Source organism: Castor canadensis, chromosome 2, assembly GCF_047511655.1.
Source record: "Castor canadensis chromosome 2, mCasCan1.hap1v2, whole genome shotgun sequence".
Taxonomy (NCBI): Eukaryota; Metazoa; Chordata; class Mammalia; order Rodentia; family Castoridae; genus Castor; species Castor canadensis.
In genome coordinates, this window is record NC_133387.1 from 100,136,305 (window position 1) to 100,163,195 (window position 26,891).

Here is a 26,891-nt window from a genome sequence, read left to right on the forward strand (position 1 = left end):
AGCTATTGACTAATGCATGCAAAAATACTTTGGGGACCCAACAACTGTCTGTAATTCATTGTGTTGATATTTGACCTGTATCTCCGTGCAGGCCCAGTGGCATGTTATCTCATTCTTCCTCTTGGCAGTCAGTACTGCAAAATGCATCACTACAGGTGCACTCAAGTACTGACATTTTATTTAAAAAACACATAATGGATTCAGGAAAATACATACCTGATTGCACTTGCAGATAAGTGACCATAGGAGCCACTTGCTGAAGAGCTGCTACGGGAATTATTGAGAATTGTGACCAAGGAGTTGGGAGATGTTCTTATCATAGTCTGAAGGTCAAAGCTATGATCAGACAGTGGTGATATGGACAGGGTACGTTTGCGGCTCGGCCTGGCTGACAGCCTGGGGCTGGGGAATCTGGTGCCTGTTATAGAAACAAAACAGAACCTGATTACCTACTGTTGGACTCTATACCTGTTATTGATGGCTACTTGCCTGTGCGAAAGAAGTGAAGAATGAGAAGCTGGCAACTTGTGGTGACAAGCACCTCTCCTCCCCCTTGTGATCTACTGGCTACAATTGAGGAAATTAGGGAGAAATATTTATCTTCCAGGGGCTTACCTCAGGGGAGCTCTGTTTATTAATGCACAGGCAAAATGATAAATTGCTAAACAAAAGGGAGAGACTTTTATGTGTTATCCTTCTCATTTCTGGTGATTTATGAATCTGACGGCTGCTTAGATATTCCCATCATTAATTCACCACAAGTGAGGAAGACAGTGGTTCCCACAGTTGCAACACTTCCCACTCTAACACATAGCTTTTTAAGGCAATGAGCTGCAGGAGAAAATGAATTAAAGCATGCTAAAATAAAAGATTCAGCTTAGTTATATCCTTGTTTCCCCCATGATTTCTGTAGTTATCTGCTCCTTGGCATGCTTACAGAATTACTGAAACAACTTATAAATACATTACCCTAAATCAGTGATTCTCAATTGGGGGTGACTTCATACCCCAGGAGATATGTGACAACATCTGGAGACATTCTGGTTGTCACAACTCAAGAGGTGCAACTGGTGTCTAGTGGGTAGAAGCCAGCGGTGCCATCACATATCCTGCAGGGCACAGGGCGGACCATCATAAAGATTGTCTAGTTCAGTAGTACCAAGATTGAGGACTGCTGCTCTAAATTCTCATAATCTCACTGCATAAAATCTGAAAAAAATCTTTAAAATCTTGGAATGTTTATAGATTTGCCAAGGTAGGGGGGAGAAAACTCTGCAAGTATGATAATGAGATTTCACATGCCTAAAAGACAATTTAATTCTTTTCTCAACCTTGCTTCTCCAATCAGGACTAACGGAAGGCAATGCATTTATTAGGATTTTCAGGCTTCTAGAAGATTCCACCCATGGACCACTAAGATGGAGATTAGTGACTTATCTGAAACTCCTGCCAACTTATTAAAAAGGTTTTTACCTGAGGAGTCAAAATTTAAATGCTCATTTGCATTAAGGTCCAAAGAATGTGACCACTAGGTCCACGACTGTCTTTGTGAAGGTCACATGTACTTACATTAAACAGTCATCAAACTAAAGTTTAGTGAAAGAATGAGAATATAATCCCACCAGCTAAGAGACAAATCAAATGTGAATGGCACCTGCTTAAAGGGAACCAAGAAATCTGAAGTAGTAGATAAATCTTCTTTATAGAAAAAAGCCCAGGCACTTGGTCTCCAAAATATCCATTGGGATTATTTTGATCAATAGAGATGGATGGTTCTTTTGAGGCAGGGTCTCTCTACTGTAGCCAAGTTTGGCTTTGAATTCACCATCCTTCTGCCTCATCCTCCCAAGTGCTGGGATTATAGACGTATACCACCACACCTGACCCCAGAGATGGCTCTTTACACAAGATAAGCACCCAACATGCTTTCAGATAATTTAATGAAATGGAGTAGAAGACTATGTACGTCTTTATAGCTAACATGATAAGCACAAGCTGGAACTTAGTACCATCACGCATAAATCCAGAAAGCCAATCTGAACAATAAATGTGGCACCTTCTCAAATTATTCTTTCAGGCACACTGAAAATGAGTTCGTTATCAGTCTGATTTAGGGCAAGTTGGTACAAAATAGCAATCTCAATTGTATACACACCTTTTAATTTTTAAATCAGCATCTCAGTTTTACTACAGCATCTGACTTGAACATAACACTTACAGACTATGACAGGCTAATTTCATCATAGAAGGTTTTAATGAAGAAATACCTGTCACTTCCAAACAATTCCAAGGACAAACCAGGTTTGTTATTGACTTCCATATAACCCTTCACAATAGTCCTCAATGGGACTCACAGTGAGAAACAGCAAGACACACTAGACAGAGCTTATACCTGCAATATTTCTAGTTTTTAAAAATCACTAAAAGTGATGTAAGAGATAGTAGAGGATCTGATATTTATAAAACAGTAGAGGTCTTGTACACCTTCCCCACAGCATGCAAAGACAGGGCCTGGGAACCTCGTAAGTCCTTTTTGTCTTTTCCATGGACTCCTTAGATCACATGTGGCCTGGCTGGCACAACTCCTCACTGTTTTCCCTCTCAAGATTGGCTCTTATTTAAGTTCATTTCTGTCAATATAAATCCTGTGGATTTCAGAAACCCTCACCTCTAGGATGTTCCTTATAGGGATTACATGCTCTTGTAGCCTTTAATGTCCCTCTAATCCCAAGAAATATGTAAGAACTATAAACACACCTGTTTTGGCATGCTATTCTAATTTCCATCTCATCGAAGCCCAGATATGACCACTGTTGGCACATTTAAAATTCAGATGACTACCTGTTTATTCTGGTGTGTGCCAATGAAAATCCTGAAGATCTGTGACAATAAATCAGGATGACCAGCTCCATCCCAGTTTGAGGTTGCCACTATATATGGCAACATAGGAACTGAATTCTCTGTTGGATGAATCCCCATGATTTAAGTTTCCAGGCACTCATCATTGTATGCTCTTTCTAGCCCTTTAGTATATTCTTCCTGATCCCCTGATAAGCGGGCAAAGGAAGAACCCATGCTGTTATGCTTGAGAGCAGTGATGTGGGATTCTCCTTGAAGGAAGCTGCTAGGTCACACAGTGAGCATCTGTAAGACAGCTTGCTTCTCCAACCAACCGGAGCACTCTGATTGCTCCAAAGAAGATGGTTCCAATCTGGCTTTCTGTTAATTGTTTGTTTCGCTATTCTAATAAAAAATTCTGACAAAGAAAAAGGAGATTTCTTTTTATGTGATGAATGATTGGACATTTAAATTCCTACTTAATGACAATCAATTTGCCATATACTCTGGCAAATTAAAATTCCTTTAATTAGTTTTTACAAAGTAAAAGGGTAGCTTCATCCTTTATTTAGATAAAAACCACCACTGCCTGACTAAACATATCCTCATCAAATACGGAAAGTAATGCGGGCTGACCTTCCAAGGAGTCTCTCTTATTTTAATTCTTTATTTGCAGATTTTAAATAACTAATTTGCATAATAACATTGAACTTTCCCCCCCAACAATCGCTAATTGAAATGTGGTTATGATGAATCTGAAATGTAAGCTTTGTGTTACAGAGTTGAACAACAAAACCCCTGCTGAAGATGTCACACGCTTCTTTAGCTCTATGGGTAGTAAAGAACTACCTAGTGGAAACCAATGCAAGCTGATGCTTCTGTGGGCTAAACCAAGGCAGTTCTGGGTGGTCAGGAGAGTCAGGCTGTAGATTTTACCCAAGTGGCCCCACCACCATCTCTCTTTTCCAAATCTGAGAACTCATTACTAGAGAGAGTTGGCAAAGACGCACTTCTGACAAAGAAGAATCCAAATAGGTTCTAGATGGAAACACACACATCACTGTTAGTAGAAGAAATAAAAATCCAAGCATGTGCCTCACTCGCAGTCATAGTGTCATATTCACAGAGTGGCTGCTATTGATTTGTGACATGCTTGATGCTTTAGCTTCCTTTTCAGGACCTTGCAAAAGAACATGCACTAACCTGGTCCTTTTATAGAGATGAGAGCTCTGGAGTGATCTGAAAAGTGAGAATGATAGGCTCATTTGTGACCCAAAATAATAACCATATGCCTTAAGGGACTCCAACGTAAGTGACACAAATGTCAGATGATCTTGTTTTCTTCCACTACTGCATATATGAGTAAACCCTCCTGATTTGGAAATGGTTTTTATTTTCCCTAAATGCAACTATTCTGATCTTCCCATGTACTCAGAAACTACAAAAAGTGCTCATGAAATATAGTTTTTTTTAATGCAATGGAGATATATGGAGGGAAATAAATCATTTAATGTAAAAAAAAAATGGGCACTGCTGGCTCACGCCTGTAATCCTAGCAACTCAGGAGGCAGAGACCAGGAGGACTGCCTTTCAAAGCCAGCCCAGACGAAAAAAAAGGGCTGGTGGAATGGCTCAAGATGAAGGTCCTTAGTTCAAGCCCCCATACCACAAAATAAATAAATAAATCCAAATACAGATGAGGTTTGTTCCACTTAATTTCTAAAGCACAAATTCCATGCAACTAAGCAATGACTAAGCAAAGTCCATCATGTATCAAATCTATTCCCTTATTTTCTTATCCAAAGAAGCATGGCAAGATAATTTGTTGATCAGTTATATTTATATATAGCTATTAAACTACAATTGCATACATCTTCCATGATATCCCTGAGCTAAACAGGAAGTCCCAGGATGGCCACATCTGTGGAAGCAAGGGGACCAGGGCAACCAGTATGTGTTGTTCCTCTTCCCTTCCCCTGGACTGCACAGTTAGACAATCACCTACACTTTGTATCCTTGTTCCCATTTCCTGTAACCCCTCCAGGACTCCAATAAACAACCCTGTCACTTACTATCCATGGCATGAAGATACTCCATGTGGATGGCCCCTGCACTGGCGGTGGCAGCAGAGGGAAGGATGTCTGCATAGGGGCTGCGCTGGCCGGTCAACAGGGCCATCTGGTGATAATACTCTGCAGGGCTGACTCCAGTGTGGGGGGCTAGAGAAGGAGAAAGAAAGCCAAGGTGACAGTTGGAAGATGGTCAGCTAGCCACTTTTGTTAAGGCACCCCAGTCTATTCATGATTCTCTCAACTCAGCCCAATTCCTGTCATGGCTCATTACAGTAAAGCCCCCCCACACACCAATTTTTTTAATTACTGTTGCACTGTAGATACATTGTGACATTTACAAACGTTCTTACAATATTGTAGTTGAATTTACCCCCTTTGTCATTCTCCTTTATCTCTCTCCCCCCCGTTCTTGGAAGTTTTGACAGATCTTATTTTTCCACTTGCATACATGAGAACATAATATTTCCACAATATTCACCCACCTATACCCTTTCTTTATATCCTGCCCCACCCCACCACTGGTACCAACCCCAGACAGGACCTGTTTTATCTTCCTGTTCTCCATTTTTATTTAATAAAATGACATTTAAATTTTTTTAAGATAGCTATACAGAGTGTTTCATTGTGACATTCCCATGTATATATGTACTATAATCTGAATTGGTTGATCCAACCAAACTGTGCTTTCACCAATATTAGATATCTTTTATTTGGAAGTAAAACTGAGGAAAATAGAAAAAAATAAAACACATTACAAAGTTTTTGATATTTGTTTAAAGAAACCAACAAGAATTCAAAATGATTAAGACATAATAATCATATATCCCTTAAGACAGAGATTAGCAATTTTTTCATTGTGTAATCATAGAGAACATTCATACAAACTAAGACAGCAACATCAACTAAGTGACATAATCTTATGGGGCCTCCACTGTGAGTAGGGTTATTCCAATGTACATTGTTACAAGGCTCATGGCTCTATGAATATAGCCATGTCTGATCACCAAAAGAAAAGTTTCTCATACCAAATCACTGTATGTTCATATTTCTTACAATAGTAGACAACTCAGACAACTGTGATATCTTTCCAGACATACTTAAAATACTTTGCTAAGCTCTTGACAGGAGTGTCTGACTTAATGCTCACTAACATGAGGAGTCAGGGTTTACAAGGAGAAAAAAAGGCAGTATAGCTTTAATGACACACAACTGAACGATAAGCTGCAATTTTGTGTTCCATAATTTAAAAGCTCTTGTTTCCTTTTTTTTTCATTACAAAATCAAAAAGAAAATATACCTATCAATCTGGAGCAATTTACTGGCAAGAGTCAGCTTTATACAAGTGGGACAATCATCAGCTTCCACCTGCCAATTTACGTGCAAAAGCAGCAAGACATTGTGGTAGTTCTGAGGGTGGCCTTCAGATTCTCAGAGATCTGGATTCAAACCAGCTCCATGAAGTTGTTCAGAGCAAAAAGTAAAATCATGCATGAAGAGTGCTTAGCACATAGCATTCAATCAGTAAAAGTCAGGTTTGCTATGATTATCTAGAAATATCAGTATCCTGGCAGTAAGTCTGTGATGTTTGTGTCTACATATTTTTATGAGTGATACATGGTAAAGATAGAAATTTTAAAAAGACTTTCTAGACTACAAAGTTCTATATATTAGTGACATTATTTGACTGGGTATTAGTTGGAGCGTTGAGAGGCAGGTGAAGGAAGGCAGATCAATTAATTCAAGTAATGTTTTATTTATACTCATCAAATGCTATAGAAATCAGACAATGAACATGCTTTCATAAGGTAACTGCAGGTACCACTTTCCTCTGGCCCAACTAAATTCCCACACACCAGGCATAATTCCACATCTTCTTTGAGCTGCCAGCCCTGCTCCCTCTGTCTTCTCTCCTTGTTGGTTATTTCTACCAACTAACAACCACTCCATGGAGAAGACTATTTCCCCTACTGCAAAATCAAATCCTAAGCAGCAGACCTAACTCAGATTTGACTCTCTTACAGTTTTGCTTTTAAAATGTGACTCTTGCTCAAATGGCAAGACTGATTTTTTGGACACTTTACAAGTATATTCACTGCGTTGACTAAAAAGGCAAATGGGCTGGTGACTTGCTAGAGGAGAGTTATCCTTGCTTCCTAAGAAACATCATGCAGCTTCCTACCATGCACAACTAGCCTCAGAAAGCAGTCTATGTGCAGAATGTGGAGGAGAGACACAGAAGTCGCATCAAGCACTGTTCTGTGAAATGAAGTGCATGATGTTCCTTTTTGCTCTGAGATACTCGACAGTGACTTATAATCTGTTTCAAAGAACTCATAGCATGCTGTCTGCAATAGTAAGGGTTATGCAATTCTGAATCTTAATTCACAGTCCAGTATTTGTGAGCAAGCAAATGTTTATATATGTGTATCTATGGGCAAAAGATAAGAAATACTTTTCCTGAATTGAAAGAATGCATTATATCTTGACAGTAGGGGGAAGACCCAGCTCCAATTAAAAAGTCATGTGGAAAGTTAATTGGGAGGCAAAGAGAACCAACAGATATTTTATGCTTGACAGCATCCTAAAATAAGCATCAGGTATTATACAAATAAAGTCTAAGTTTCTTTCTTTCCCTACTCTTCTAGTTCTGGTGTTTACTTGGCATGGTCAACTTAGAAGGCACACACAACAGGTCTGGACTATCATGTTTTCTATGCCCTTGCTACTCAGAGCATGGTCCCTGGACCAAAAGCAATGGCATGACCTGAAAAGGTTTTACAGGTGTGCTCCTTATTGGTTGCGTCTAACAATTCTCACTCTAGAGAGATAACTCGCCACTTCCCTTACTGCAAAATCAAATGCAAAGCCCCACCCAATGCAGAAGCAATTTTGTTGCAACCCGAGGTATTCACAAGCATGGTAGATTTGTCAAGCAGTGCCCTCAGAGACTCATCTGCATAAATACGTCTCTCCGACAAACAGAACACAAAAGTGTTCATGGGAAGGTGGGGAAAGCACTCAGGTCACTCGTGCACACTTGGGAATGTCTGCAGTGCCTGTCTGATCATGTGTGGAGTGGCAGAAGGGCACAGGGGTAAAGAGCACGGACTGGGGAGTCAGTAAGACCTGGCTTTGAGGTCCACCTCCGTCACTTACTAGCCATGGGGTGGTCAAGGTGCAAGTCGCGTGATCCCTCTGCCCACTGCTATCCTTACCCGCAAGTGAGGATAGTAACACTCCCTGAGCAGAAGACTGACATGACAACGCGCTCTGAAGTGTGGGAAACCTCTCTAAACACTAGATCTACTTGACACAATGTCCCTGTTGAGGTGCGGAAGGAGGTGGTTCCATCTTCTGAAGCGGAATCTCTTCTGAGACTCACCATCTGTAGGGCTCAGCCCCCGGGCCGCCGAGATCATGGAGAGGGAAGGGCTGCTGTGCAAGGAGCGAATGTAGTCCATGTACGGGTTGATGTAGGGGTGTGGGGGGCTGAAGGGAGACTCGGAAGCTGCAGCGGGGTTCCGGTGCGGGGAGATCCTGATGAATGGCAGGTCCGAATACGTTGGGCTACTAGATAAGGCAGAAGGCCTGGGTACACAGAAAACCAGACATAAGAGGAAGGCATGAGGCATGTATCTCCATAGGCAGAGACTACCTGTGAAGGAAAATAAGATTTGAGGTGAATTCATGGTGTCTTGGGGGGGGAAATATCAGGTATAAACATTTCCAGTAGGCTTACTTGATTTTAACCAGGATGATAGGACTGGCAGAGTGGCTCAAGAGGTAAGAGAACCTGCCTAGCAAGCACTGAGACCCTGACCCTCCCTGAGTTCAAACCCCAGCACCACAAAAATAAATAAATAAATAAATAATCAGGATGTTATAATGCAGGTCCAACATTACCATGAAATCATTTGGCTTAAAAAAAAAGAGAGAGAGAAACTTGGGGGATTTCACAGGTCTCTGAATATAAGCAAATCAAGATCAGTTTTTGGTTCCCCTCACCCCATGAGAAGAAATTCTAAATAACAGGCAACTGAGATTAAAGTGGTTGCTATGATTTTATTTTTCATTTGACTCAAACAGTAATGGCATCATTTAAAACTCTTACTATCATGGTATTGCATTAAAAAAAAAATGCTAGCACTACAACCTCACATTTGTCTGGTTTAGATGTCCAGGCATGCCTGTGTCAGAGTTTTCCATAAATAGGAAAGAAGACTAACTGCAAGGCTGTAAGAAATGTAAAATCCATCCCTCTATGTATCCATGCATGCGTTTCACTTTGAAGGGTCAGGCATTGGTGGGTTGAATCAAATTTATAGTCTGGGGGTTCACTGCTTTGAAGGCAACTTCTTTTCTCCATGAGGCAGCCCTCCAGATCAACCAGCTTTCTGCTTATGCCCCCCTTTCATTTGGCACCCTGATCAGCCATGTTTCATAAGTAATCAGCAACTAAGTAGTTCACCACCTTTCTAAGTAGAAAGGTGGTGAAGTGAAGGTAGAGTTAAAGTTTTGGCTAATGCAAATAAATTCTAAAACACACCTTGATAGCATCGTATGTTACTCTGTGCTGGGACATTCCTCTGTCTGCCACATCACATACCTCCCCCAGCACACCCCCAAATCCCCGGGGATAGTCACATCTACAATGGCCAGTTTGAGTAGCTCCCGCACTGCCTTGGTCCTTCTCTAATAGAAAGCATCTTGTGTGGATAATCCAGTGAACACAGGTTAAACCTTGTGTTCTCATTTTCCTCATTCATGGATGGCAAGTCCATAAAAAGAAGAGGTCCTGATAGAGACAGATCAACTGGGAAAGGCAAGTTCCTCTCATGCCTCTGGCTTTAGGAATGAAATAAAAGGGAACAGAAATGCATTTTTTTTTTCTTCCAGAAATGAAGGCCCTGCTGGCCAGCCCTGGTCCCATCACCCTATCAGAACAGGATCTGGTGGAAACAAGCTTGCTAAGTGTACCACACAGGAACAGAATTAAATGAAGCAAAGATCAGATAATGAATTTTCTCTCTGTAGAAAATAAAAGAGGTTAAAATACGGTGGGGAGGGTGTGTATGGAGGATTTTTTCACTTTCTTCTTTCTCTTTATTTTGAACTAAGAAAAAAAGGAAGCTTTTCATTTGTTATTCAGATGCTACTTTTGGTGAAGGAAAATAAAAACCCACAGTTTCCTAAATTTTCATGTGGGAAGAGTAGGAAATCAGGACCAGAAAACAGCTATTTCTTTTCAAAACAATGCCAGGCTTTCTTATCCATTCAGGAATTAGCAACATTACATTTGTTTCAATAATGAATATGACATGATATATACATGTATTGATATAATCAGATGGTCTGTATAATTTTTCTGTGCCAAAAATAAAAGGCCTTTTTCTACTTGATAAATAAACAAACAGACATAAGCTATTAGTCTATTTTAGCTCTTTACTACAAAACACATTGTCTTAGTGTCACTGTGAAATCATCCTCTCACCTCCACTTACACATTTGTCATTGGTTAAATCCTAACATCCAATATGTTTGTTATCTTATAGGATGCTGGGTGTATTCCAATTCGTTCATTCATTTTCTATCAGAAAGTAATCCTTCCTAGCTGATTCAAAAGCAATTCTTACTAAGCACAAACTTGTTTTTAAGTTATGTGGAGAGACCATCGTAGCAGACCTCAGAAGAGCAGCCACCTCCCAAAGCTCTCCAGACAACACCTCAGGATACCCTATGCTGACCCACAACAGACTGAAGGTATGAACTAAAACTTAAAGAGGACACTGCTTTTTATTTTTCTAATTTAGTCAAGGATTGGAACTTGTTATTCTTCTAAAATTCCAGAATTGAGAAGTAGTAATAATATCCCTAGAGAGTCAAATTCTGTTTTGGAGAATCATGCACAGGAAGACGAATGAGCGGCTGGGTTCAGTGGTCACCAATCCCAGAGAAAATCAAGGAAACTGAGAGCCAACACTGTTCTTTCCTCACTGAAGACTGGAAGTCTGACATCCACTCCACTGCATCACTCTCTGTGACCTCTTTTCCCACAACAATGGCCAAAGGCCACCACTGTCTAAGTTCTGTGTGACTAAGAAGTCAAAACCTGGTTCTGTCTTCTCTGGTGGGGTGCTGCACTCTGCAGACCATTTACACAGACTCCACTGTGTCTTGTTCAAATGTGTAAGCTATGGGATCACTCTTTCCAAAGATGGTGGTAGTTAACTGCCCCGAGGAGACAAGCCAGATTATCTACTAATAAAAAGCCATCCATTCCTAGTTTAAGAATAAGAAAAGTGTCAAACTGGCAGCAGGTATGTGTAGGAGTCCAGCTTTGTTCCTGGCAGTCATGTGACCTCAGTCACAATTCTTCCTCTTGCCTTGTACTTAACCAGCAGAGAGCATATCTATCTTGTGGGAATCTTGGAAAACTAATATAAGTAAAGTCTCATGTACTGAGCCTAGTACATAATGAATGCTCAGTATATACATACATACATATGTGTACAGACATACATATATGTGTACAGACATGCAAATTGACATAGGATGCATGCACAAATACATAAACTTGCACATACATATCAGGTATAGCAAATTCAGCATACTATATAATTACAAATATTGACATGCTGGGGCTTTTTATTAAAAGACTTTCAGAACAACTTTAGATTCACAGCAAAATCGAGCTGCAGCAGAGAGATTTCCATCCACAGCCCCCACATGTGTGTAGCCAATATCCCCCACCAGAGCAGTACCATTTTTATTTTTACAACTGATAAACCAAGACGAGCACATAATTATCACTCAAAGTTCATTGTTTACATTAGGGTTTGCTCTTGGTGTATATTCTGTGTGTCTGGACAAAGGTACAATGACACATAGACATTATTACAGTATTATACAAAGGAGTCCTGAAGCCCTAAAGTGGCTTTGTCAGTCCTTCCCTCTGTCCCCGACCTCTCAACTCAACTCCGGAAGCCACTGTTTTTGTTACTGCTTACAGTAATTGTTTTGTGATCCCAAACTTGTATTATATTTTGGCTTGGATTCTTTTACTTAGTAATATGCATTTGTTTCCTCCACGTCATTTCATGGCTTGATAGTTCATTTTCTTTCAGCACTAAGTAATACTCCACTGTCTGGATGAATCAGTTTACTTATTCATTCACCTAATGAAAGACATCTCGGCTGCTTCTAAGTTTTGGCAATTAAAAGATAGTTGCTACATGCATCCAAATGCAGAGTCTTTCCAAAGCAAATCTGAACATACGAGTCCACTTTGTCTCCTCCCTGAGAGCACTTTGGAAGCACCTCCTTAGACTTCTCAAAATTCCTTCAGTGAAGTCTAAAGCTGCATAAGGTTGTCAAGAACATGGACTCATGAATTAAATGCAAGGCCTTTGAAGAACCTGGATTTGAATTCAACCTGTCACTTGCTCTCACTCAAGCATCACTTTCCTTTGTTTTTTCGCTGTATTGTTGTGATGGATGGGGGTACACTGAGGCATTTATACAGATTCTTATAATGTATCAAATAGATCATACGTAAATTCACCTCCTCAACCATTCTCCTTTATCCCCACTCCTCCAATTCCTACAGTAGTTTCAACAGGTAGCATTTTTGCATTTACATACATGTGTATACATTTTTTGTACCATATTCAGCCTCCTACCCCTTTCCCCAACACCTCCCCTCACTGGAACCAGACCTCCCCCACCCACCCCATATACACCCTGGGCAGGACTTGTTCTGCCCTCCTGTTCTCCAATTTTGTAGAAGAAGAAAGAGAAAAGATAAAGAGAAAAACATGATATTTTAGCTTGTTTGAGATAAAGGTGACTACACAGGGAGTTTCTTTGTGAAGTATCACTTTCCTTACACATAAAATGGGAACACTAGTATTGCCTAACAGATCCACTTCCAAATTCTTGGCAGCTAGATCATTTACCAGTCATTATGTTTAAAAGTACATTTGAGAGGAAAGCTAGGCTCCTTAAGTTTAGCAGAGAGATGTGTGTTCACCACTGTGTAGAGGAGTCACTCAAGATTATGACTAGAGGAGTAGTGAATTCCATGGAAGGAAGTGTGGATAGGGTAGCCACAAAATGTCCCATTGTAAATGACACATATTTTTACAAACTATCATAAACTTGACCTGGAAAATATTTGTCAAACTTGTTAAAAAATCTTCATTTGAGGATTAAAGTACCACTAAAGAAAAGAATTATAGGTAGCTCTTTCTAGGCTTATATTTTTAGTAGATACACACAGAGAAGGAACTGAGGATTACTGTGGGCTTCCATCATTTCTCTGTCTCTGTGGTTCCCCATCCTCTCTGTTCTGGGACTGTATGTGCTCAATCATTGAAGGCTGGCACAAAGTATGGAAAGGAAAAACCAAACAACAAACAAACATTCTGGGAAAAATAGAGAATCCTAGAACTGGTCTAAAAACAGACATTCCATGCCATTTATGCTGTAGCAAAAAATTACAGGAATACCATGTGATACTCCAAACAAAGTCATACAAACTGATGTTTGAGACACAAATATCCCTAAACTGTAGAGTTGTCTGAGTTGCCAGGGCTGGACAGAGAGATGAGCTATTGCTTCATTACCACAGCATCTTGACTGATGTGAGGTCCCAGATACTCCATTCTGAGCACTAAGCGAGGCTTATATGCCAGATTATTATCGTTGGCCTCCACACTGTGAGGAATATTGGGAACGTACACATTTCACTTGTCTCTATGCATTCGAGTCCCAGTCACAGGAAGACTGAAATATGTTGGGTATTTTTACATAGCAAATTAATTTTGTTTCATTGTATTCAAGTAGTGGCTAATAGAGATCAAAGGAGAATTATTCCTTACAATACATTTTCAATCAATTAATTCAATACAAGCACAGTTTTAATAAACCGAATTTTGTACTAAAAGTTGCTGTTTCATATAGCATAAGAAACAAACAGCTGAAACATCCATAACTAATCTAATAGACACAGTCAGAAGTTTGCTCAATCTTCTACTATGTCTTTTCCTCTATTCTACAAATAGGATATGCCGGCAGTGGGAGAAAGAAGTCCAGTATTTATTTCTCTCCTTTCCTCTCTGCCAGCTATGGCAGTGCACATTCCCTCCAAAAGGCCACTCTCCTGGTGGATGGCCCCTCTTTTGCAGCCCTAACCCTTACTCACTGAATCATTTCTCCTTTCCAAACTCTCCTTGTGCTGGGGGCATTACTGTCTCTGGTGGTCCCCTTAACCCTGCCTAATATCCACTCCATTAAACTGCCATGGCCCTAAATGATAAAGTGGTTCCATTCCAAGTTCCACTTTTATTAACTTCACAGCTAAAACATATTTTCCATCACTATTCAAATAATTCACTTATGGCTTTTAAAAATTATGTCTTTGGACCTCAAATTTTTAAACCTACATGTATAAAAATACAGAAGCATATTTCAATGATATACATTTTCACTGAAAATCCATTTATTAAGAATCCACTAAGATTTCAGCACTTGGAGAGTTCAAGAAACAGTGCATAGTGACATGGTCTCTCTTCTGAGCAGTTTATAGTCAAATGGAGTGGAATGTGATCTGATGAGCAGTGGAGCCCAGTAGCACTAAGGGGAGGCTTCAGGACACATACTAATGATGATAAATATGGACATGAACTGGGACTTAAGGCAGATAGGATCTGAATAGAAGTGCCAGCGAAAGTCAAGGTTAGAATATTGCTTAACATACATATTAATGCTAAGGTGCTGAATGTTCCCTTAATTGGTGAATTTAAGGGTTATTTATGCTTGATTTCTTTTAAAAAGAGAAATATTTGTTTTACTGATGAAACAGCATTTCAGGAGATTTTTGAGAATGAGAATGAGTTTGCAATTTTTACTTTCTATTTATGTCTGAGTATAAAAATTTGTATCTATGCATGGAGCTGAAGTGCCATTGGCTTATACCCGTAATCCTATTTACTTGGGAGGATCACTGTTCAAAGACAGCCTGAGATCCCATCTCCAAAATAACTATAGCAAAATGGCCTGAAGGTGTGGCTCAAGTAGGTAGAGTGCTTGCTTTGCAACCCCAAAGCCCTGATTTCAAAACCCCATCCCAACCAAAAAAAAAAAAAAGGAAAGCAAGATTTTTTTTAAAAAGCATACATTTCCTATGTCCAAATTATCCACATATAATCAACGGTTAACTTTTAAAATATTTACTTCCAGCATTTTTTTAGGCATTATGCCATTTATATGTGTTTAAAATAAGAACAACACATTTTAAATTAAGCTTTCTCCCTTAATAAATTGGTTTTCCTAGTATTTGTTAACAAACTGTCCATAATATCTTATACAGTGAAGTACACATTAAAACTCCAATCAGTTATGATTAAAATCCACTAGAAAAGCTAACAGTAAAAAGATCAACAGTGGCAAACGTTGACAAAGACTTGAAGCAACAGGAACTCTGCCTGGCACAACCTTATGGGAAAACATCTGGGTATAGCTACATACCCTGCAATCTACCTCTTCTCTTTGTATATGCCCCAAATAATGTGCACACGTGTGCCATAAGCACATGATTCAGGCCAGCACTAGTTATCACCTTAAAACTGGAAACAACAAGGTTATCTATTAGTAGTAGGATGAACAAGTCAAGTCACTCACGCAATGAATACTGAACGGCTATGAAAATAAGTGAACAAAATCAAAGCTCCCGAGGACAGATCCAGGTTCCGGTGCATGCATTGACAGTGATCTCTAAAGCAATTTTTTTCTCTTCCTTGTACAGAATCTTTTTTTCTATTAAAATATTACAGTGAAACTCAAATTCAAAACAAGTAAAACCAGTGCTGCCCTTGCTGGAGAATGGCTGGTAGGGCTAAAATTCTAACATAAAAAACACAGAAAATACAGGAACTACAACATGAACAGTCTCACAAAGAGAATGCCAAATAGAAGGAACACAGCAAAAAGAAGATGATGTACTGTATACTGTTTGGTCACATTTATTCAAAGTCTAATAATAGATAAAATCCAACCTGAATGAAAAAGTGAAAAACAACAGAAAAGCCAACTTCAATGTCTGGATTATGTTCACCTTTAGGTGGGCAGGGAGTGCATAAGGCTTCTGGTATGCCACATGTTCTATTTCTAGACTTGTTTACTGGTCAGAGGTTTTTACTGTGTGATTACTCATTATGATTCATGGAGTTATATGTATATTTTGTGTGCTCTTCTGTATGTGTATTATTCATTACATCTTTTAAAAAAAGATACATGCATTTGACATGGTGGTTTCAATCACTTCTATTAAATTCAGAAAACCAAACAGATGCACATAGGCATTTTTCAAAATTTAAAAGCACTATTAGGACTGGACATGTGGCTCAGTGGTAGAGTGCTTGCCTACGACGTGTGAGGCACTGAGTTCAACCTCCAGTACTGCAAAAAAACCAAAAACCAAACCATGATGTTTACCACTATTAAACAAAAAAATAGTCTCGTTGACAAATTAGTCTAAGTTCAAAGTAAGCTGCAGAAGAAGAAGGCAGACTTCTGTAGATGAACTTCTGGGGTAGGAAAAGCACTACTAAGCCAATCCAAGAAGCTTCAAGTGAAAAGAGAGGCCAGTTATTCACAATACACACGTCATGTCTTTCTGATACTTGAAAAATGCTACTTCAGTACTAAGTATAAGAGCAATATCATTGTTTATAGCCAAAATTAATTTTATTACTCATAGAGAAGACTATTAAGAGCAACAAAAAATGTTTACTGTAAAATCTCTATATAAATAGATTAAAATTTCATGGCTGAAGAATTAACAGAAAGCCATTTTAATCAACTATAATATGTAGAATGTTATTTTAAAAAAAAAGAGTTCTTAATGAACATGCTACTTGTTCAGATAAGTACTTGACAGCTGAATGACCACCTCTCATAGTACAGTTTTTCTTCCTGCCCCAATTAACTCTCACACAGAGAAAGCTCAATGTGTGTTTCTAACACTTAGAAGTGAGGGCAGATGAGGAAAAACTGGTGGGAAAGAAAGTATACCTCATTTGAATGGTAACTGACAAACCCATTTCTAAATAACATCAGTTTTGAATAGTCCCATAAATGCAGATTATGTTTAAAGTTATTATTTTAACAGCTTTCGTTTTCATGCAAATGGGGTCCAAATATTCCACGCAAAGATATCCCTATTTTTGCAATAAATGAAGAAAATTTCTTCTTTTTCTTCTTCCCCAATTTATTATTTTATATAAAAAAAGGAAAAATTAATGTAATTTTTAGAACTGATTAGTAATATACAAATATTATATACTTTAATATATGCATGTTATATATTATGTAATATAAGTGTTACAAATTATAACTAGTATAATTATAACTCACTAGAAAAACTAATATGCTATATTTATGTGAATAAAGTCTACAGAGACGCCACTTTGATGTGAAAACAGTTACAGGTTTCAAGAAGTTTAATCTTCAGTTGCAACAGAACTGGTCCCGCCCAGTCTTGTGGATGCAGGGATGGAGAGGTGCCCTGAGGGTGGAGTGCTAAGACATATGACAGGGCCTCTTTTCTAGAGAGCTGTCCAAGTGGTTTGTGTTAAAACTAACAATACCCTTTTCACTCTTCTTTTTCTGAAATAATGTCACTCCTTTTGAAGAGCCTTTCCCCCTTTATATTATTTCCTTTCTCCAGTGGGACAGGACAAGGTGAAGGCCAATTCAGCCAGGCCCAGAGGCCCACCGTGGCCTCTGCGTCTGTCTCACTTTCCTGCTCCACTTCCTTGTAGCTGGAGTGTACTGTTCTGTACATTATATTCGAGATCTCAAGCTTAGAACTTGGGTGTTTAGAGAATCAGATCTTTCAAAGTCTGTTTTGTTCTATTGCTATTTTAACCTAAATGGAAAAGAAGCAGCCTGGCCCTATTTAATTTTTATCAAGAACATACAGAAGTCTCCTCTTATCCACCAGTGTGTGTGTGTGGTGGCGGTGGGAGGGTTTCCATGACCGCAGCTAGTACCAAAACCTGTATGTACTGTTTTCCCTACATCTACATGCCATAACAACAAAAGCTAATAATAAAATAAAATAATTATTACCATATTGGAATAAGTTCTTTAAAACTTATAAATTGTTCATTTCTGAAATTTCCCATTTAATATTTTTATCATGGAAAGTAAAACTACAGATAATGGGGAGGGGGGGAACTAATGCATATAGGAAGCCTTTAGCCCAGTACCTGCCCATGGTAAGTACTCTGTAAATTTTGGCCCCAACAACCAACACTCTCACTCCTGAAGCTGCTATTGCTACTGAAGCTCTGGCTGGAGAAAGCCAGTGACGCCTTCTGCCACTGCCTGCTTGTGCAATGATTTCTCTCTAGGCCTCACAGGGAGTGAGCTATACTGGAGCCAAGATGAGTCCAGCTAGTGGATGCTTTGGCATGATCTAGGAATACCTCCATCTCATCTCTTTTTCTAACAAGCACATAGACACAGTGATTTAGTTTGACCTTATGAACACTGATGTGTTTTTTTTCCCCAAAGTAAATTAAAGGGCATGGTTATTGTGTAATTTTAGCACAGCAACTTCATTTTATGCAAAAAGAAAACTTTTTTCTTTATAGATAGAAAAAACAAAATTCAAGTAAGTTTGATTTCTGTGTCTTTCCTGTCAATTTTCCACTTACTTTATAGGTTTCATTTTCTGGAATTTGATGAATAACAAATTCCATATCAACAACAGCACTAAAATAAGCAAAATATCCTGTCTACAAGAAAATACACATCAAAATAGAAAGATATTAAAACACAGTATGGAAAGATTTGCTCATCAAACAACTAAGTTCCTCTAAGATGAACTAGCCATACCTAGAAAACTCCTGGGATACATGACGTTTGTGTAGATGTTAAATTTTCTAACAATTTAGAATCTTACCAATGATAAATTCCTTTTGTAGAAACCTTTGAGTTCAGGCCATGATACACACCAAATGTCTGGGAAAATGGCCCTCAAGTACAAATAAGAGATTCTTTAGAATCATTTATTTAAAAAAAAAAAAAGCCCATGCTTCTACCATTTGCCTGGAAATCTAAACAATACAAAGTAAACAGATATTTTGAAAATCTCAGGAGTGCCAAGCTTCTTTTAAATGAGAACCCTCTGAGCAGGAGACTTCACCTTGAAATAATTAATTACAAATATGAAGTTGGATTCCAACAAATTAATCCCTGTTTCATGATGACTCTGCTTGCAGATGTTATGAAGGATGTAGATAACATCAGGAAGCATCCAGAATTCTGAGCCAAGGAGATTGTCATGCCATGTCTACAGCCACATCGTTCAGTCAGGTTAGGCACGTCTTCTTGTAGATAGTGGGTAGACTTTTTCTATATCATCATCATCACTGGCAATCATCATCATCATTATTATTATTATTATTGTTATTATTCACTACTTATTAAACTGGCTTTTGGATGGTACCCTGTGATCCTTGACAAGATGCATCTGACTCCTACTTTACTTCATTCTTTAAATTTTCCTTATTTTTAAATTAATAGAGATGTCCAACAACAGAACTATTATAAATGATGTCAACAGGTCTTTAGAATGAAATCTGAGTTTTCTAGGGACTCTGGTCCAACAAAGGTGAAAAGGGTGGATCATTTTATGTGTCAGACCCTGGATTTACCTGGAAGGAATGCTGGGCTCTGACACCTGTGAGCTATGACTGCATCCTAGACATACGTCTCAATATTCCAGAATCTTACCCCCTTTGAGGTGTCAATTTTTCAAAAATGAATTAAGTATGGAAATACTCTATGTATGTACTATAGAACAATTAATTCCTCTATATCAGTCAATACAGAAGCAGCATTAACTTCCATAAAAGAAGATAATTATCCTAGGATCTTGTTATCACAGCTTCAGAGAACTTTGCTCAAGATATAGGAAATAACAATGGGGAAGACAGAAAATGAGTCTGACCTCTTTTGCACAAACCATAAGGTCTGCTCCTGCATGCCCTCATTCAAATGGAAGCAAGTCTCTGATTCTGGAGTGAGGAGAGATGCATCTCATGAGACGTTTAAATGATGTGCAGAAGTTAATTGTGTATATTGCCCTGGGAAAACCTATGCATAGCACTAGAGACTTGGAAACAGCTTTTGTGGTTTACTTTTTTAATCTCTCAAAATGAGAGGATTTGGACTGGGTGGTCTCTATTTTACTCACCAGATTTAATGTTCCCCCTGGTCCTAAAATTCAATGATTTCTATGATTCAAACCCTTTTTCCCTGTCTACCATTGATTAATAATCACTATAAAGTGAGCAGCTTGAATAAACTCTTGTTTAAAATTTAGCAACACAGTTGAGTACTCTACAATGAGCTCTCTTTTTGCCTATCTCTATTGCTCTGCAACAGTCCTGCCAAAATCACAGTCACTGATGTCCTCTCTGAGCCACTCAGGTCTTCAGAGTTGATGTTGCTCCCAGGAGAAATGATGGGGTCTGGCTTTATGCTGATTGGATTTGGATGGTGATTGATTAGAAGAAAGTGGGACCATGTAGCTGTGCAGAAGGCTCAGTACTGAGCCACAGCTTAAACACTAAAGGAGCTTTTACCAGTGAGTTCACAGCTATTAGATATTTTTATATTAACAACATTCCTCCTATCCAGGTTTGTGCATTTTATCTTTATTCTTTCAAATCCTGAAATTGCTTGGATAAGAGAGAAGGTTTATATATTATACACACACACACATAAAAGTCATACACATCCACACACACACACATTTCTAAGAGCAGCCTGAACTTTTAGGGGAAATTGAAGAGGCTTTGTGTCAAGTACAGCTAAATCCAGCCTTTCCATATCAAACCTCTGCTAGAAAATTACTGTGCAGATGATAAGGCAGAAAGATATAATAAAAAGTGACTCTACTCAATTTACACTGCAATATTGGTATGACTGAATATTTTTCATTCAGGTGCCTGATAAAATCACTAAACTGTATTGCAGATAAATAAAGGAGGCTTCTGTCAAGAATAAACACCATTAATCATGAAGTCTTACCCTCTCAGAGCCTGTGCTATGCATCTGCACAAATACACCAGCACAACCAGCACGCAAACACATGCTTTCCTTCTTTATACTGTTCCAGCCTGAGGATGTTCTCGTTTTTCATTTTCTTGGACTTAGGCAGCAATAACATTTTGAAAACATTCTATTTGCATTTAAACTTTGAAGTCCTACAACTAGGTCCATTATTGTAATATTTAGGAAAATGTGGCTGAGCTCAGGGGAAAAAAACTTGACAATAAATCATTATTTTCTTTTTTGCTGTACACACATGTAATACATATTTGATTTATATTGTATTCTATGATCTAAAGACGAGGCATTATTTTTGGTGCTACTACTAAGAAAGACAATGTTTCCTTATGACTTTTCAATTTTTAATTATTTCTTTAAAGAGCTCTTTTAGACTTATTCAGATATAGAATTATTCCAGTACACACAAAAAAGGGAAATACAGACAAAATAGTTTTATTAAGAGATAAATGAAACTTCCTCATGATTGCCATTTCGCCAATAAATGAGTCTAAAACACCACAGATTATACAACATTTTCCAATTTCAGAGTTGTTAAAAGATGAAAAAGGGATGTAAAATTTAAATGCATGATTTAATGGCACTTCTGCCATTTTTCAAGTATCTATGGAGAGTTGGACACTGTTAAGTACTATTTGGATGTTCTTTCATTACATCCTAGATATAAAATGATGAAATAATGGAGGTAGGCTTGGATGGATTAAGTAATCTGACAGTAAACCTCTGAACTGGCTTAAAACCTACTTTCAGCTTCAAAGTCTATGTTTTTAACCACAAAGAAAAACTACTCCAAGTTAAACACAAGTACATGCTTATATATTTTACATTATTGGGCTTTCAATAGAACAGATGGTATGGTTTTTCCAATTTCCATTTCATTTTGAAGGGAATGTGATGGCTACTATTGATTGTGAACTTGATTGGACTGAGAGATGCCTAGGTGATTAGTAAAGCATGCCCCTGTGTGTCTGTGAGGGCCTTCTGAACAAGATTAGATCATAAGGGCTCTGACCTAATCAGTGGATTAATCCACTGATGGGATCAGAATCTGAATACACCGTGGTAGAACTGCAGAAGGTGGAGGCAGAGTTGGAGGAAGTGGCTTGTTGGGGACATGCCTTTGAAGGGTATGTCTTGGTCCTACCTGCTTCCTGTCACTCTTCTTTGCCTCCTTGCTATCATGAGATGAATAGTTTTCCTTTGCCATGCTTTTCTGCCATGATGTTTCTGCCTTGCTATGGGCCTAAAAGAAATGGAGCCAGCCAACCATGGATAGAAACCCTGAAGCCATGAGTCAAAATAAGTCTTTCCCCTTTCAAATTGTTTCTTTTTGTCACGGTGACAAAAAAACAAAAACAAAACAAAAAAACCCAAACACCTACCTTATACACTATTTAAGCTGACAAATTATACAGGTAGAGACACAGTGGCTCTATAGTGGCCAAGGGACATACAAAATGTCACTTGGAGTAGAAGGAAGAATGAGGGTGGTATGACCAGCATTTGGGCAAGATGTTCTCATCAAATCTTTCACATAAGAAAAGAGAGAATAAGAAAGTTTATGGCTCAGGAAAAACAATGACACATAGGCATGCAGAGTTTAGATTCACAATGTTCTCACAAAATCCACTCATAAGTGTCCACACACAAGGAAAAACCAATGAACAAATCTGAAACAATGAACAAATCTACTCCTTCCCATAACAATGGGATGTGGAGAATGACACAGGGTCTTAAGGATGATTTAATCTAAAGACATTATTTCACACCTGAAAATGGGTCAGAGTAAGTGTTCAAGGATCCAGTTTAACTTTTGGCAGAGCTGAGGATAGAACCTGACTGTGGCCCAAATTTATCATGAAAACAGCTAGCAGAGCTGGCTGAGGAGTTTTAAGAAGAGGATCTTTGGAATCCATGTGCCAATAGCATTAGCCTAAATTTCTTGGGATTATACTTTGAAACCTAAGAAATCACCATTATCACGGACTAATGTAACCAAGGTGATACTGAGTACGGAGGACAGATGTTCAGCGCAAGGCTCCACTCCTGGCCCACTCGTGAGGGTCATCTCACCATGTTACACAGGAAGTATTATGGAAGCTCTGTCTCAGCTTGATGGGGGATTCTTCTGAGCCTACTTCAAGCAGGAAGAGAGTACACATAGTCATTGTGTACCCATAGCCAGAAGAGGTTTAACTTACATCTTCCTAACAAATCATCCCTGTGTGAAGAACCTTTACTGCCAAAGGGAACCATGGTGGAAAAACCCTCATTGAATGCCTGTGCCCTGAGGATACTCAGACATTTTGGGGGCTCATAAAAATTAGACATCAAGAGCCCAGTTCAAAGTTGGCATAGCAAAAAGCAAAAGATCCCAAAGAAATAAAAACTACACCCTGGCACATTGTTTGGGACACTCCCTTCTCTTTAAGGAAGATAGTTGTCTAAATTGGCACTTATAGACATTTGTAGTGTATGTTTTCCATTTCTGACTATGTTCAATCATTCCTAAAAAATTCTTTGTCATTCTTTTTGGAAGACCAAAGTTAAACTATTTCTAGGCATTCTATCCAATGCAGACTCCAAGTTAGGTATAATGCTCTTCACTTGGCTTTTATTCTTTTTTTTCTTAAAGTCAAGATTCTCATGCACAAAAAAAGGGTTAAAAACAATTGTACAGATCCCTTAGAGAATTTTGTTGAATTGTGTGACAGTGTCTTACCAATACCTATAATGAGAGTATAATGGAGAGAATCAATTAATGGCTATTAACAGAGTTAAAAAATATAATTTTAAGTTTGTCATTTATCTCAGTCACAGTTATAAACCACACTTCAGAAAATAACATACATGCAAAAGAGAAAGGAATGATTATGATGAAAATATATGAATAGTTTATTGCTGTTGTTCATTACTTTATCATAGAAGGCAAGTGCATTTTGTATAAATGATGATGAAATTTCAAAATACAGATATAAATTCCTGAAATTCAGAAATGTAAATAAGATACCTTAGAAATGCAAATTTATCTGAAACAGAGCGAGTGGATTCCTCTCTCACCCTATTCACAATGATTTATGTTTCTAAATTGAACATGAATATAGTTACCTGGACTATCCTCTCTCCACTGCCTTATTCACACTCAAAGGAAGCCAAATGGCTTAGTAGTTTCCTTCACCGCTTTTAAAGCTAGTAATGATTCGAAAGCAGCCACGCTATTAAATTGGAATGAAGTACTACTCTCCTCTAATGAGGTTAAAAAATGTCTTTAGGTCCCCAAGTTAGGGGCACTTAGCAAGCATTTTGCTTGGCAAAGACCCTCACCCTGGGCAGACTGAAGCCATGGACTAATCACACAGGCCAGAATCAAATGGACTGGAAGAATTAGGAGACTTGCGGCTCCTAGGAATGTAATTCATGCAGAAAAGTGTTGTCAGAGCAGGGCCAGGGAACCTCGTGGGAAGAAAGCAAAATAAACAGTTGAACAAAGAAAACAAAGATGGGCCAATCGCTTTTTCTAAAGCTTGAGTACACTAAGACTTCAGTGGGTGCATACAACAAAGACCTCATCAAAGAGCACCCTTGCAAAGCAAACAGACCAAGGAAGGAGGTTTCTCTTCATACACTTGGGGGAAGGGGGTCGACTCTGCTTTTCATTTCTTCCCATTCAACTTCCTCAACTTTTAACAATTCCTCCTCCCAACAAACAGAAACAATAAACAATAACCTACATAACTAAAAAGCCCTAAGACTGCCTTGTTAAAAGAGGGGGAAAGGTAGGAAAGTTAACACAAATTAAATAATTCAAATTAAACAATGCAATGTACCTTTGGCTCTTTCCTCAGATCACTGGAAGGCTTTTGGATGCTCACAAACCAGCTGAGTCAGATCCCTACAACCTGCTACCCACATCCTGGAGAATGAAATTCTCAGGAGGCTCTCACAGATAGCATATGACATCCACAACTGTGTACCTTTGCACTGGGGAGGACCCTCCATGGGGTTCACAGCTGCTTTTGCCAGCAGGTCGCAGCTCTGTTTTCAGCCCACAATTCTCCTATTTCAGTGAATCCTGACTTGTACTCTTCCCCTCAAGTCAGTAATTGTGTACCACTGCAAACCTGGAAACCAAAATCTGAGGTGCCCAGTTTGACCACTGAAACAAGATTAAAACACTTTTCCCCTCTTGACTACTTCTATTAAGATGGAAGACCATGCAGTCTTGTTGCCTAGAACCAAGGACAGGCTAGTACCACAGTGAAAACAGACAAAAGTGGCACCGCATGTATAAATATTCATGTACACTAACATAATGAAGATACACAAAGTACTTTAAATAAATATGTGCAACATGTTAGGTCATGTAACATTAGTCTAGCATAATTCTAAATTAATCTGCTATATCCCCAGCAAATAAGATATGATAAATCAGAGTGCCCATAAGAGCTTTGATCGCCTGTGTTATGACCTACAATTGCAAACTTATTTCTGAAACATTTCACAGGTGTGTGTAGTACATGTGACAACAATGCAGGCTAGGAATACGGAGGATTTTATTGTGTGGAGGAGCCAGAGTTTACTTTGATTAGAGGCAAGAAGCATTTCAGTAAATTGGGAATGCTTTCTTTAGACTATCTTAAAAACGTAAATCACATTCAAGCAACATGGATTGGTGATTTGTTTTGCAAATGAGGCAAGTAACTGAACTTCTGGTGCTTGTTCCCTCTACTTTCCCAAGATGATAGAGATACTGTTAACTTATGAAGACCTTGGCAGGATTTGGGTATTATTTGAATGTATTTAGAAGAATAGTGTTGGTTCTCATTTACTGCCTAACTCACTCCCAGGTAGTGAGAGATGCATACTAACCTTGTCAAGCCTGGGGGATCATTTAATGCTTTGAGCTGACATACTGCCCTAGGCTGACTACTTGCTATCTAGAGTATGGCCATGGTGGGTATCAGGGGCCTTAGGAACAATACAGGTGCTGTTTAGCAGTGAGGGACTCTTCACTGGTGAACGTTTAAAAGAAGGCCTTAAAAATACAAACAGGTAGCCAGGCATAGTGGTATACAACTGTCTTCCCAGAACTCAGGAGGCTAAGGCACGAGAATCCAGTTTGAGGCCTGCATGGGCTCCACAGTGAGTCCTGTCTCAAAAAAACTAAAAAAGAAAGTACTAAATAAATAAAAGAATAAAAGTAAAGCGAATGCTTCCCAGTGCCACTGCACACAATTCATTCTAGTATCAGCTTACATTTTCAGACTGGGGTTCAGCTTCTCTTCTCTGTCACAATTACAACTGAGAATTTCTAGTCAGTGAATCTGCCACCTTCCCCTAGTTGCATAAGAAAAATTTCAAACATCTGTCACTTTTAAACATGTGAGATGCTGCATAACGCAGAATGTTGGGTGAAAGGATTTCAGGCAGCCTGTGGCTTTAGGTTACAGACCTTCACTTTTCTCTTTACTGGAAAAGTATCCTCATGCCCTAAGGCAGTCCCTGCCCCCATCCTTTTCTTCCTGTGTACACAGCCAGGAAGACAGAAGAGAGAAAAAAGATCATCAGACTTAGATTGCACTTGATATTCTTCAACATTAATTACAAAAAAAATTGGTATAATGTCTGAAATTCAACTAGGTCACAGCAGCAGGTAAGGGTGGTGGGGGGGTAATTTTTACCCAACTGCCTGTTCTGGTATGGCTTTTATCAAAACCAAAAAGGGCCAACACCGATTTTTGTCCAAATTTCTTTCAATATAGCTACCTAAAAAATGTTCTGTGAAAACACCCCTACCTTACTGGGGCTCATGGATCCGTTTCAAAACCCATCTTTCCC

General features: G+C 38.8%; 1 protein-coding gene across 14 annotated transcripts in view; it reads right to left on the bottom strand.

Moving 5' to 3' along the window:
* Gli3 (GLI family zinc finger 3) overlaps positions 1 to 26,891 on the bottom strand; it is a 261,013-nt gene that overhangs the window by 78,726 nt on the left and 155,396 nt on the right. For 12 of the 14 annotated variants that reach the window (XM_020152773.2, XM_074065365.1, XM_074065372.1 and 9 more), the window contains 3 exons: positions 8,293 to 8,498; positions 4,911 to 5,057; positions 217 to 418 (listed from right to left, as the gene is read on the bottom strand). In XM_020152773.2, the coding sequence (XP_020008362.1) occupies positions 217 to 418; positions 4,911 to 5,057; positions 8,293 to 8,498 (555 nt within the window). Of the gene's footprint in view, positions 1 to 216; positions 419 to 4,910; positions 5,058 to 8,292; positions 8,566 to 26,891 lie in introns of all 14 variants that reach the window. The other 2 variants (XM_074065376.1, XM_074065377.1) reach the window with 2 other exon arrangements.